Source organism: Panthera leo, chromosome B4 (genome assembly GCF_018350215.1).
Source record: "Panthera leo isolate Ple1 chromosome B4, P.leo_Ple1_pat1.1, whole genome shotgun sequence".
NCBI lineage: Eukaryota > Metazoa > Chordata > Mammalia > Carnivora > Felidae > Panthera > Panthera leo.
Genome location: NC_056685.1, coordinates 82,432,531 through 82,445,841, shown reverse-complemented (window position 1 = coordinate 82,445,841; position 13,311 = coordinate 82,432,531). Strand labels below are relative to the sequence as shown.

The window sequence follows — 13,311 nt, the reverse complement described above, 5'->3', positions numbered from 1 at the left end:
CAGTATCTGACACCGTTTGTCCCCATTGGCGGCCCGTAACCTTATTTTTGCCCAATACCCGCGTCACGCGTCTTCTCGCGGAGCCGTCTGTACCTGGCTCCTTCTGATTGGCTTAGGTGAGCTCCAAACCCTTCCTGATTGGAAGCTCTGACTGGGAGCCCGCCGTCCTTTCCGCGGTAGTGTTTGGTTGAGCTTCAGGCGCGGGGGAGAATTGGGGAAACTGGAATTTCCCGCGGAGCTGACGGCGCTTGCTCTCCCCCTACTCGTTTTAATTCCACGCGCTCCAAAATATCCGCCATGGAGAAATCTTGGTAATGACCCAATCCCCATAAGCATCCCAAGAACACATCTGACCCCTGCCCTAAGCCCTCCCCTCCCCTCCGCCGGGGGAGAATTCTGGGTAATTGATTTCTCTGGTTCCCCTAGAGAATTGTGGGTAACTAGCCATTTTCATCATGTCCCCCCATTCCCGCCCCAATTGTGGGTAGCTGGACATTATTATTTTTCCCTGGAGAATCCTGGGTAACATTGCAGGGGATTCTGGGAAACGACTTCTTATTCTCACCTCCCACTCCCCCCCCCCCCCCAATCCTTAATTTTGGGAAACAAGCATTTTAGCCCCTTTCCTTAACTCCTGTCCCACAGTCGCTGCTCTTTTCACTGATGGTTCTGGGGTGAACCAGGCAAGTGGGCAGGCCTGAAGGGAGATGAAAAGGAAGTCATGTTTTAGGTTAGATAGTGGGGTGGTGGGGGAGTACAGAGGGCCTAGAGGAGAAAAAGGGACAACACTTCCGCCTCTACCCTACTGCGCATCCCCTTCCTGCCTGCTTCATCTCCTGCCTGGCATTCTCACATCTCCCTGCCTCATTTCCCTTCTGCACATATAATCTAGAACACACTAAATACAAGTACCTGGGCCTACCTATCACTGACTCAGCTACCTCTTTCCCTTTACAGGCCAGGATGTCCATTCTAGGCCCACTGGTGCTATCCTGCTGAAGGCTGGGTCAGACATCTTAAAGGGCCGTTGCAAGGGAGGGTGTGACACGGGTCTAATCTGCCATCGTCGTCATGAACTTCGAGGGTCTGGACCCTGGACTGGCAGAGTATGCCCCGGCCATGCATTCTGCCCTGGACCCTGTCCTGGATGCCCACCTGAACCCAAGTCTGCTACAGAATGTGGAGCTGGATCCGGAGGGGGTGGCCTTGGAGGCTCTTCCTGTCCAGGAGTCAGTGCACATAATGGAAGGTGTCTACTCTGAATTGCACAGTGTGGTGGCTGAAGTGGGTGTGCCTGTCTCCGTCTCCCACTTTGACTTGCACGAGGAGATGCTGTGGGTGGGAAGCCACGGGGTAAGAACTGTACCCCTTTGTAAGGGCTGAAAGGAGATGTTGGAGGTATTTTATCTGGTTTTAGCCCAAGGGCAGCTGCTTTACTGGGAGCCAGAACTGAGTTGAGGTGGTGAGAGTTAGTTAGGTCTCTAAGTCAAATCAGGAGGAAGGAAGTGGAAGGAGCCATATGATCCAGGAAGAAGTTACATACGTGTTCTTTTTCAGAAGTCATCCCATTTCTACCACAATTTGCCCGTTCTAAGCTTTGATTAACCTTGATAACTGTACCCATCAGTCTGTAGTGTCCAAATCCAATCTCTAATGCCTTTCTTCTGTTTCCATTTTTATAACTGTAGAATGTTTAACACATGTTTCTGCATATCTTACATGGAATCATTCTGTCTTCTTTGGCTGATTTTAATCTCTCTGAGAGCAGTTATCAGTGTTAACTCTTTTTTATTTTTATTTTAGAGCGCATAAGCAGGTGAGAGGGGCAGAGGGAGAGAGATCTTAAGCAGTCTCCATGCTCAGCACAGAGCCTGACATGGGCTTGATCCCACAACCCTGGGATCATGACCTGAGCCAAAATCAAGTCAGATGCTCAACTGATTGAGCCATTCAAGCACCCCAATATTAATGTTTTTTAATGTGTATCTATATCGCCAGTATGCTAGAGAGCTCAAAGATTTTGTAAGAAATAACATTCTTGGTTTATTAATTTTCCTTCCATAGGGCATGAATTGTGCTTTTTTCATTAGAAAGAATGTACTTTTTTGATAATACATTCATTTCAGTAGGTAGGGTCTACTGCTATGGTAGGCCCAGGGAATAAAACAATAAAACATAATTCTTGCCCTCAAGGAATTTACAGAACAATGAGAAAAAAAAAAAAAAAATATATATATATATATATATATACATATAAACAGATAACTTCATGGTACTTTAGAAGAAACTAAACTGTTTTACTTATTAATTATGAATTTAAGATATAAACTAATTATGAGTTTAAGATATAAACTACTAAGTGCCAGTGTAAAAATATTTACTGGGTGCAGAAGGGTTAGAGGCCCTCCAGAAGGAAGTGACACCTGAAGTGAGTTCTTGAGAGGTGAGTAGGAGTCAGGTGAAGAAGAGGGGAAAATGCTGTCTTGGCAAAAGCAACAGGATAAAGATTTCCAAGGTACCATACAGTGTGATTACAGATTACAGGAACTACAAGCAATTAGGGTTTACTGCTCTGGAAGATAAGTCTGAAAAGTTAGACATTACTTCATTCAACTAGTGTTTTTTGAGCACCTGTTAGGTGCCACACCTTGCTCTATGGTCTAGATTGGGAATAAGCATTTAAAAAGGCAACAAAAATACATTTATAATATATTAGGTGTTTAGTATCCTTAAGGAAAATAAAGTGGAGTAAGGGGGTTAAGGTAATGAAGGGTGGGAGGTGTTGCTGTTTTAGATAATTGGTCAGGGAAAGTCTCTCTGATAATGTCACATTTGAGTAGAGACTTGGATACAGACCAGGATGTCCATTCTAAGTCGTCTAGAAGGGAGAGAGGAAGCCATGCAGATATCTGGGGGGAGAACATTCTAGAAAACCTCATATGCTGTGTTAAAAGAGCTTGGACTTGATCTTTCACACCAGTGACAGTTTTTATCCAGAATGATAAGGTTAGGTTTGCATCTTAGAATGCTGAAGTAGCAGTATAGAGTTTCATTTAAGGGGGAACATGGCAGGACTCAGTGGGATCGGCTTAGATTGTAGGTTATTGTAGCAGTTCACATAGAATATGAAAGCCTGAATGAAGCACTGTAGACATGTAGAACAGATTTGGGAAATACTTAGGAAGTAAACAAGACAAGTTACTACCAGTGACTTAGTCCTTTGGATAGATCATGGTTCCATAAAGAATACAGTTAGCAGAAGAATTGAAACGAGGTAAAATGACAAATTTAATTTAGAATGTAATGAGTTTGGGTTTTCGTGGAATATCTAAAGAGAGATGTTTAGTAGATATTTGGATATGTAAGTGTGAAGCTTGAGGCAGTGGTCTGGGCTAGAGGAGGGAGTTAGGATCCATCAGTTAGAAGACTGATGGTTAAAACCTTGAGAGAGGATGAGATTACCTAAAATGACTAGTGAGAAAATAGTGGACTGGGAATAGCCATGGTTCAAGAGTGGTCTGAAGGGAAGCACATAAAGAGGAGGTATGAGGTAAGAGGAGCGAAACCAGTAGTGAATGATGTCATAGGAGCCAAGGGGGGAATGAGTTTCACATTCTCTCTATTCCAGCCTGTGATCCACAGTGCACATTTCCCAGATGGTGGCTGGTAGAGATTAAGACTTGAATATGGAACATAAGAAAACCAGCTGGCCAGTGGAGGATCGGACTCACATCCCTGACCCGAAACTGTTCTAACCAACTGAACCATTATCTATTCAGCAAGGTCATTGTGAGGGCAAAATGAGGTAGAGTTTACAAAAGTACTTTGTGAAGCATTAAACATAAGATAGTATTTATTATCAATGCCTTTGTCACTTAGATTGGTCCCTAGCCATATGCCTTAGTTGCTGTTAGCCAGAAAGGCCAAGCAAGAATGGAGAAAAGTTGAGCAATGTCTCCAGTCCCTGACCTGTATCTGGGGTGGCCCTGCCCCTCCACTCAGGGTGTGTCTCATCTTTTTTGTCCCCCACAGGGCCATGCCACTTCATTTTTTGGCCCCGCCTTGGAGCGTTACTCATCCTTTCAGGTCAATGGCAGTGACGACATTCGACAGATCCAGAGCCTGGAAAATGGTATCCTATTTCTCACCAAGAACAACCTCAAGTATATGGCCCGTGGGGGCCTCATTATATTTGATTACCTGTAAGTGGCTTCTCAGCTCTGGACTGGGAAAGAGAGTCCCTCCTAAAATGGGAAGTCTAAAGGATTGGAAACTTTTGAGACCTTGGTCCCTTAGCCTTTCCTTTCCCCTACAGGCTGGATGAGAGTGAGGATATGCACAGTCTCCTACTGACTGACAACAGCACTCTGCTTGTTGGTGGGCTGCAGAACCACATATTGGAAATTGACCTTAATACTGTCCAGGAGACTCAGAAGGTATAAGACTGGGGAAAGAAAGACCCAGGCAGGACCTGAGGTTTTTGGGGGGTCAGGGATATGCCCAGACTGGGAACATGCCTAAGATGTATGTGCAGTCTTTCTGTTCCTTTGGTCTGTGGGAAGAATTATTCTCACTGGTTTTTCTGCTTTGTCCCCCAGTATGCAGTCGAGACGCCTGGAGTCACCATCATGAGACAGACAAATCGCTTCTTCTTCTGTGGCCACACATCTGGCAAGGTGGCTCGGTTCCATGTTTCCTCCTACCACATGGCCCTGTTTCATCAGACATGTGCTTGAGCTCTTTCTTTCCCTCAATTCTGGGGCTATAGTTGGAGGCACAGGAGGAGTGACCCGAGTTCCTACTCAGCCACGTTATACTAGACTGTCTTTCAGGCTGATGCCTTCTGTTGTAACTAGATACCTTTGAGGCAAGAGAGTAAACAAGAGTTCTCTTTGGAGTCCCTTCCAGCTCTTGGCCTCTCTTTTTGCCTGTTCTGTGCTTTAATTGCCCATATCCTAGAGCCTTAGTTCTTTTGGCAGGGGCCTCACAGGATTAGGTAGGTGGTGGGTACTTTTCCTGATAACAGTGTTGGCAGATAACGGAGTTATCTCTTCTTCAGGTTTCCCTGCGAGACCTCCGTTCTTTTAAGGTGGAGCATGAGTTTGATGCTTTCTCAGGAAGTCTGTCAGATTTTGATGTGCATGGCAACCTGCTGGCCGCCTGTGGCTTCTCCAGCCGCCTCACTGGCCTGGCCTGTGACCGTTTCCTCAAGGTGTATGATCTGCGCATGATGCGTGCCATCACACCACTTCAAGTACATGTGGATCCTGCCTTCTTGCGCTTCATCCCTACATATACTTCTCGACTTGCTATCATCTCCCAGTCAGGTAGGAAGGACTGTAGGAAGGGGTAGGAGGGGTTGATGACCGAAGGAGAAGTAGACACTAGGAGTATACTCCTAGGAACCTCTTTGTTGGAGGAAATAGTAACTTCTGGTGGGCTATCAGGGTCTCACTTAGGTTTGGTCAGAGATTAGTGCTTTTATTTTCTCCCTGAGTGTGAAGAACACAGAAAAAGATAAAGGTGGAGCAGGCAGAACAACTTTACTGGGTAACAAAACTGCCTGTGGTTTATGAGAAGGCATCAGATGGTATTATTTGTATCTCTAGGCATGAATTTAGGCCCCATCTTTCCCTGATACGAGGGAAAAGGAGTGTCATAATGCTTCCTCCTCTCTTCTAGGGCAGTGCCAGTTTTGTGAGCCCACAGGCCTGGCCAACCCAGCAGACATCTTTCATGTGAACCCTGTGGGGCCTCTGCTAATGACATTTGACGTATCAGCCAGCAAGCAGGCCCTGGCCTTTGGGGATTCTGAGGGCTGTGTACACCTCTGGACTGATTCCCCTGAGCCTTCCTTCAACCCTTACTCCCGTGAGACGGAGTTTGCTTTGCCCTGTCTCGTGGACTCACTGCCTCCCCTAGACTGGAGCCAGGACCTGCTGCCTCTTTCCCTCATCCCTGTCCCGCTCACCACTGACACGCTTCTCTCTGACTGGCCTGCTGCCAACTCCGCTCCAGCTCCCAGGTTGTACCTTACATCTGGGTCAAAAGGAGGGAGGGGGAAAGGGCCAAGATACTAGGCTTCTCTGTAAGCCCTGTAGTAGTCTCCTTTCCTGATTTTTGTGTGCCTTCAGTACTTTCTTCTTTTCTGGCTCCTTGGGGGTTGGGGATTAGATAGGCAGACACCACAAACTTCAAGCCCTAGAACTGTACTACATTATAGGCGAGCACCCCCTGTGGATGCAGAGATTCTACGCACCATGAAGAAGGTGGGCTTCATTGGCTATGCACCCAACCCCCGTACCAGGCTGCGCAATCAGGTATGTTCAGAGGAGAGAGGGTCAGCCCCCAGCCCAGCCCTCTGGGATTTCTCCTGTCTTGTTTCTTTACTAGTTCTCAGCATTTTTTGCTTTTAGTTGGTCAGTAAAGGATTTTTGAGGTACCATGGTAGGTGTTAGGGAGAATTCAGAATAGAAGATAGAGTCTTTGCTATTAAGAAGTTTAGTATTTGGTTAGTGAAGATAAGACCTGTCTGTAACAAATTATTTGTTCTATTGTTAAATGCTAAAGGAATGTTATAAGCATTCACTGCCAGGGCTGTTTGGAGGGGAAATGTTACTCTGGGCCAGAGTGGTCAAGGAAGACATACTGAAAAAGGTGGATATTGAGCTGGTTAAAAATAGGTAAATAGAAAGTAACATGGAAGCATATTCAAGATGAGAGATCAGTGTTAGCAAAGGTCTCAAGAAGCATAACTGCAAAAGGTGTGTCTGACCGGGACTGTGATTGGACCAGTCTGGCTGGAGTGGTGGTGAGTACTGGGAAATAGTAAGACATTGAGGTTGGAAAGGACCCGGCTGTGAAGCCTTAATACCAGTGTTTAGGGAGAGAAGTGACACACTGAAATAGGCATTTTGGGAGAGTTTGTTTGGTAGCGGGATGCCGAACAGAGTGTGTGTGGAGCCACGCGTGGAAGCCATCACAGTTGTCGAGCTGTGGTGTGGTAGGGTGATGGCAGTGGGAATAAAAAGGACGCGGTGGATGCTGAAACTTCAAGAAAGTAGAAGATTCAGTGTTGGGATAAAGGTGGGGGGAAACCAAAGATAATTAAGACATCCAACAAAATTACTTCTTTTTAAAAATTCTAGATTCCTTATCGACTCAAGGAGTCAGACAGTGAATTTGACAGCTTCAGCCAGGTCACTGAGTCACCGATAGGGCGGGAAGAGGAGCTACATCTCCACATGGTCTCTAAGAAATACCGCAAGGTGCTGGGGGTTACCAAGGAAGGAGTCCTGTGGGATGTGGGGAAAGGTTCCCTGGGAAAAGGGGGTCATACTAGAAAGGATCGAAGGACTCAGTTGAGAAGCCTTCATCTACCACCTGGACTCAGGAGGGAGGTTTTGGGAAAGGTTATGACCACTGCAAAGGATTTAGGGGACTCTGAGGATACGTTCATTTTGCTCAGACTATTTCTGCCTCAGGTAACCATCAAATACTCCAAGCTAGGGCTGGAGGACTTTGACTTCAAACACTACAATAAGACCCTGTTTGCTGGATTAGAGCCCCACATCCCCAATGCCTACTGTAACTGCATGATCCAGGTAAGGATATTCCTGCAACCTGAACATGGCTACTGCCTTTCTTTGTGTCCCCATACTCCCTGCTCTTTTTCCAGGTCTCTCCAACCGAGCCCACTTTGCCATGGCCTCCGCTACCATTCTTTCTTGCTTCACAGCCTTCAAGTCTCTTCTGTGTGCTCCATTCTTCAGTAGACTCCTGATTTGTATTCTTTATCGGCTCTCTTAACCATCCCATCTCTCTTCTCCATACTAGTTGCCTGTATCAGTTCTCCTGCTCTTCCCCCCCCCAGGTGCTCTATTTTCTGGAGCCCGTTCGCTGTCTTATCCAGAACCATCTTTGCCAGAAGGAGTTCTGTCTGGCATGTGAGCTGGGTTTCCTCTTCCACATGTTGGATCTTTCTCGAGGTGACCCTTGTCAGGTCAGTGTCTGGAGACCTGGGACAATAAAAGGGGAAGGGAGGTAGACAGTAGGCAGGGACACTGCTGTGCAAATGGCCACAAAAGAGAAAATTGCCCCATTCTACCAACACACTTCCTGGATTCCAGGGCAGTAATTTTCTTCGGGCATTCCGCACCATTCCTGAGGCCTCGGCCCTTGGTCTGATCCTGGCTGACTCAGATGAGGCTTCAGGCAAAGGCAATCTGGCCAGGCTTATTCAGAGGTGGAATCGCTTCATTCTCACTCAACTGCATCAAGATATGCAGGAGCTAGAAGTACCCCAGGCTTATCGAGGTGCTGGAGGCAGGTATGAAATCGGAACATGAGTATTTAAAGCCACCATGACAGTCCCCTCTGTGACTTAGAAGGTGTCCTAACTGTCTCCATGTGCATGTATTGCCTTCCCTGCCCTTAGCAGCTTTTGTTCATCGGGGGACTCTGTCATTGGGCAGCTGTTCAGCTGTGAGATGGAGAATTGCAGCCTCTGCCGCTGCGGCAGTGAGACCGTGCGAGCCTCTTCCACCCTGCTCTTCACGCTCTCCTACCCCGAGGGTAGCAACAGTGGTATACCCTGCAGCTGGGTTGGGAAGGCTCCCTCACGTGTCCCATAACATCAAGGAGAGGGTGTTGGGAGGCTAATAATGGGCAGAAGGGAGAACCTAGAGTGAAGCATCCAGTTTCCCCTCAGATAAAACCGGGAAGAACTGTGACTTTGCTCAGGTGCTGAAGCGAAGCATCTGCCTGGAGCAGAATACACAGGCCTGGTGCGACAACTGCGAGAAGTACCAGCCCACGGTGAGTCCTCCCATGTTGGGGACTTGGTGTGGTTTCATCTGGGACTAGCTATGTCAGCACCACCATCCACGGATCTATAGGGAGTGGGAGGAACCTCAGTTTGAAAATGCAGGTCCAGGGTTTACTGTTCCCATCCAGGTTTCTTTCCCATAGGCTCATTGCCATTCCTTGTTTGTTTTTTCCTCTCAGATTCAGACCCGCAACATCCGCCATCTGCCAGATATTCTTGTTATCAACTGTGAGGTGAACAGCTTGAAAGAAGCTGATTTCTGGAGAATGCAGGCTGAGGTAAGGACCAGGTCTGGAAGCAGGGTTTTAGGTGTACTTCTTAATTTTCTCTCCCTTCTCTGCTCAGTATATGATTAATGTTCCTGGGCAATCAGATATTTTTTCCTTTGTGTTCAGGTTGCCTTCAAGATGGCAATAAAAAAGCATGGTGGGGAAATCTCTAAGAATAAAGAGTTTGCTTTGGCTGATTGGTAGGTACTGTCTGGGGGGTTAGTCAAAGGATTGAGCTACCCAGTGGCTCCTCTGGTCACTGGCTAGATCTCAGAATGAATTTCTAATTCTCTTATCCTGATAGGAAGGAACTAGGGAGTCCAGAGGGTGTGCTGATGTGTTCCTCCATTGAGGAGTTGAAGAATGTCTGGCTTCCTTTCTCCATTCGCATGAAGATGACCAAGAATAAAGGGCTGGATGTTTGCAATTGGACTGATGGGGATGAGATACAGGTTGTTGAACAACTGGGAAGAGAAGGGGGAATAAGGGAGAGAAGGTTGGGGCAGAAGCAGGGCAAGGGGAAGATGGAACTTAGTATAGGGAAAAGGAAGGGAATAAAGTCAAGTTATTTACCAGTTGTGGGCTTTTCCAGAGTGACTCAGTTCAGTATTGAGTCATAGATGGGCTAGGATGGAGATAACCCACCCTGGTCCCCCATCCCCGTCCCCCAAACTCCCTATCCTCTATCCCCATTCCCCTTCCTTCCCCATCCTTAAACTTAGCTTAGCAGCCTGGGTACCCCCCTCACAGTGGGGCCCAGCCAGGGCAGAGGAGGAGCATGGTGTCTTTGTGTATGACCTGATGGCTACTGTGGTACACATCCTGGACTCACGCACAGGGGGCAGCCTGGTGGCTCACATCAAAGTTGGAGAGACCTACCACCAGCGCAAGGAGGTGAGTGAGATACTACAAGGCAGGGACACCCCTGGTAGTAGCCACAATGGAGTCCCAGGTCTGTCCTTATCTTGAGTCTGAGTCAGAGTGGTCCAGCTATCACTTTATCATCTTTTTCTGTATTTCCACAGGGTGTTACCCACCAGCAGTGGTATCTCTTCAATGACTTTCTTATTGAACCTATTGATAAGGTTAGTTGTAACACATTCCATTCCCCCTTTCATCTCCCCTTTTCCTAGAATTCTCATCCTCAGTGCTCCAGAATGCCAGGCAGATTCAGGAGGGAGGGAGGGGTCCTCAAGAATAAAAAGTGTTAGCAGAACTAAAAATAGCACCTGAGTTCTGTCTTCTCTCTGGCTTGGGAAAAAGGAAAAAGGGGCATCTATATATAGACCATGAAGTGCTTTTTCTTTTATAGCATGAAGCTGTGCAGTTTGACATGAATTGGAAAGTGCCTGCTATCCTTTATTACGTCAAAAGGAATCTTAATTCCAAATACAACCTGAACAGTAAGTGGTACAGAGTAGACAGAAGGGTGTAGCAGCTTAGATTGGTCTTTTGGAAGAGATCTTGTTAAGATTAGGATAGGTAGCCAGTGTTATTATTTCCAGGGGTGATAAAGAGATTCCTGTTTCATCAGGCTCTAAATTTAGAACCTGGAGATCCTGAGGGTGTAGAGGGGAAGAGGTGATGGGGGGAATCTGATCAAAAGGGCTAAGGTTTTGATTTTGAGTCTAATTCTTCCCAAGTGAAACTTTCTTCTTTTGCAGATGGACTTCTTATTAGGTCCCTTTTTGGTGCCTTTAAACCCATAGTTTCCCTGTAACTTTGTTTTTCTGGATTTTCTAAGCTAAAGTCCAAAAAAGTCAAAGTCTTATTCTTTCCTCTCTGCTTTTTTGTTTCTCTTAGCATATTTCTTAGTAGTTTTCTGATTTGACCTATTCCATCTGTCTGTTCAGCAGACACAATCTTCTTATTCACATGCTTTGATTATTGAGAGATCACAGTGTAGACCCAGTCTCTGGTCAGCCATCCTGGGTTTCCCTCCCCTGGTTACTTCCTTATCACTAGCCATCTGTCTTCTGGATTTTCCCTTCCAGTCAAGAACCCTATTGAGGCAAGTGTCCTGCTGGCTGAAGCCTCACTAGCACGGAAGCAGCGAAAAACACATACTACCTTTATTCCACTGATGCTGAATGAGATGCCGCAGGTTGGGGACCTGGTGGGCCTGGATGCTGAGTTTGTCACTCTTAATGAGGTAACCAAGACCAAAAGGGTGTGGTGTTGGCACAGAACTCTGGAGATATTAGGCATCGCAAGCTATTCTCTGATTTCCTTATCAACTCTTCTCCTGTAGGAGGAAGCAGAGTTACGCAGTGATGGCACCAAGTCTACCATCAAACCAAGCCAGATGTCAGTAGCAAGGATTACTTGTGTTCGAGGCCAGGGACCCAATGAGGGTATCCCCTTCATTGATGACTACATCTCTACCCAGGAGCAGGTACTAGGATATGGAGGTACAAGTGAGACAGACCTTGTGCTTATGTAGAGTGCTCTAGAACCCAGGGAAGAGTAGCAGGGAGAGACTCTGCACCTCACTTCGTGAGCAACTTCTCCTTTTCTCTATGCCTAGGTGGTGGATTACTTGACTCAGTACTCGGGGATTAAGCCAGGAGACCTAGATGCCAAGATTTCCTCTAAGCACCTCACAACTCTCAAGTCTACCTACTTAAAGCTTCGTTTTCTTATAGACATTGGAGTCAAGTTTGTGGGTCATGGTCTGCAGAAGGACTTCCGGGTCATCAACCTCATGGTTCGGGCAGGGCTGTTTTTAAGAGTTTCCTTTGAATATGGGCCCTTTAGGGTATACATTGTGCTTTTGGAGAATGAGAAGTTATGGATCACCTACCCTCAGTCTCCCACTCTTTTATCTCTGCCAGGTGCCCAAGGACCAAGTCCTTGACACTGTCTATCTCTTTCACATGCCCCGAAAACGAATGATTTCCCTGCGGTTCCTTGCTTGGTACTTCCTAGGTGAGTTGGTGTACCTTGTAGGCCCTTATGGTGCTCATTAAGAGCAGGAAAAAGTGTTGGAATGAGGGGAGTAGGGAGGACCCTTAGTGGTGAGAGTTATGAATGGATTTAAGTAACTTCAGTATCCCGCTGCACTAGGAATGGTGTTTGGCTTTTTCCCTTACGGGTGGTCAAGTTTTTTTTTATTGGTTATTGGGAGTAGGGGATGTGAGTATGGGACGTATTCTTACCTTCCTTTGCTAGGTTCCAAACTATTCCACCTCTAATTCCCTCAGACCTGAAGATTCAAGGGGAAACCCATGACAGTATTGAGGATGCCCGTACAGCCCTTCAGCTCTACCGAAAGTATCTGGAGCTAAGCAAAAATGGCACGGAGCCTGAATCCTTCCACAAAGTGCTCAAGGGTCTTTATGAGAAGGGCCGAAAGATGGACTGGAAGGTTCCTGAGCCTGAGGGTCAGACGAGTCCCAAGAGTAAGGCCTGGGATGGGACAAGGGAAAGTGGACAGGGTGGGTTTTGATTGCATATGTGAAGATTATACTCATGATAATAATAATGATGATGGTGATGTTAACAATTGTACCAACTCTACCTTACATTTGTAAAGCACTCAGTGGTTTACAAAGCATTTAATCCTCCCAACATTCAGTGAAATAGATTGTATTCTTGAAAGTCTGCACTGATCCTAACCTCCTCCTGCCTAATTCTAAAATGTTTGGGGCAGGTTTGCCCTCTTTTCCTTCATAAGAAGTATTCCAGGCACTTTTTCTCCACTCACCTTAAGAGTCAATGCTCTTGATTTTGTCTCTGACAGATGCAGCTGTCTTCTCCTCAGTGTTGGCGCTCTGACCTCATCCTCTCCCAGTGAACTACTCCTCTCCCTTCAGTGTTCTGTGCCCCAGAACTGGGAGATGGCTTCCCAAGTTGGCTAGTCCTCGCCCGCTTCCAGAATTGGACCTGCTCAGGGTCTACAGATGGTGCTATTAATAGAACTGGAATGCAGCAGAGTTGCTGTAAAGGGAAGAGGTGCCAGATTCCTTTTTCATTCTTTGCAAAATAGCGGGCCAGAAACAGAGTCTAGAATTGACCCAAATGGAAAGAAATTGATATTCTCAATAAATATCCTGGGTAATTAATATCCAGGCAAAAAAAACGCTCCTGGAACCAGTACGGAACCAGTACTCTCAGTTCCTAGTTGGCTAAGGACTGAAGTCCTGGTTAGTGATAGGATACAACAGTAGCTCAAGAGAGCTCAAGTCTCTGACTGCTTGAGAGATGCCTGGATGG

At 46.5% G+C, this 13,311-nt stretch overlaps 1 protein-coding gene across 4 annotated transcripts; it reads left to right on the top strand.

Moving 5' to 3' along the window:
* The first annotated feature begins 96 nt into the window (after nt 1-96).
* PAN2 (poly(A) specific ribonuclease subunit PAN2) lies at nt 97-12,929 on the top strand. 4 transcript variants are annotated; one of them, XM_042946869.1, is made up of 26 exons: nt 97-311; nt 958-1,353; nt 4,033-4,202; nt 4,316-4,436; nt 4,599-4,676; nt 5,060-5,327; nt 5,683-6,025; nt 6,224-6,320; nt 7,149-7,268; nt 7,485-7,604; nt 7,874-8,002; nt 8,130-8,329; nt 8,441-8,574; nt 8,711-8,817; nt 9,007-9,105; nt 9,223-9,296; nt 9,401-9,548; nt 9,847-9,990; nt 10,122-10,181; nt 10,409-10,499; nt 11,091-11,248; nt 11,348-11,491; nt 11,624-11,803; nt 11,931-12,024; nt 12,300-12,497; nt 12,839-12,929. In XM_042946869.1, the coding sequence occupies exons 2-26, from the start codon at nt 1,072-1,074 to the stop codon at nt 12,871-12,873; spliced, it is 3,594 nt and encodes a 1,197-aa protein (XP_042802803.1). In that variant the 5' UTR covers nt 97-311; nt 958-1,071; the 3' UTR covers nt 12,874-12,929. The 4 variants fall into 4 exon arrangements, with proteins under 4 accessions (XP_042802803.1, XP_042802801.1, XP_042802802.1 ...); XM_042946867.1 differs by having other exon boundaries at nt 8,438-8,574; XM_042946868.1 differs by lacking the exon at nt 97-311 and adding an exon at nt 373-522 and having other exon boundaries at nt 8,438-8,574.
* The last annotated feature ends 382 nt before the right edge of the window (nt 12,930-13,311 follow it).

Bases quoted from the DNA above. Each gene is read 5' to 3' on its own strand.
- PAN2 (XM_042946867.1), top strand. From the start codon at position 1,072: ATGAACTTCGAGGGTCTGGACCCTGGACTGGCAGAGTATGCCCCGGCC. The intron at 4,437-4,598 runs GTATAAGACTGG...TTTGTCCCCCAG, and splicing joins CTGTCCAGGAGACTCAGAAG to TATGCAGTCGAGACGCCTGG. The intron at 7,605-7,873 runs GTAAGGATATTC...TCCCCCCCCCAG, and splicing joins ACTGTAACTGCATGATCCAG to GTGCTCTATTTTCTGGAGCC.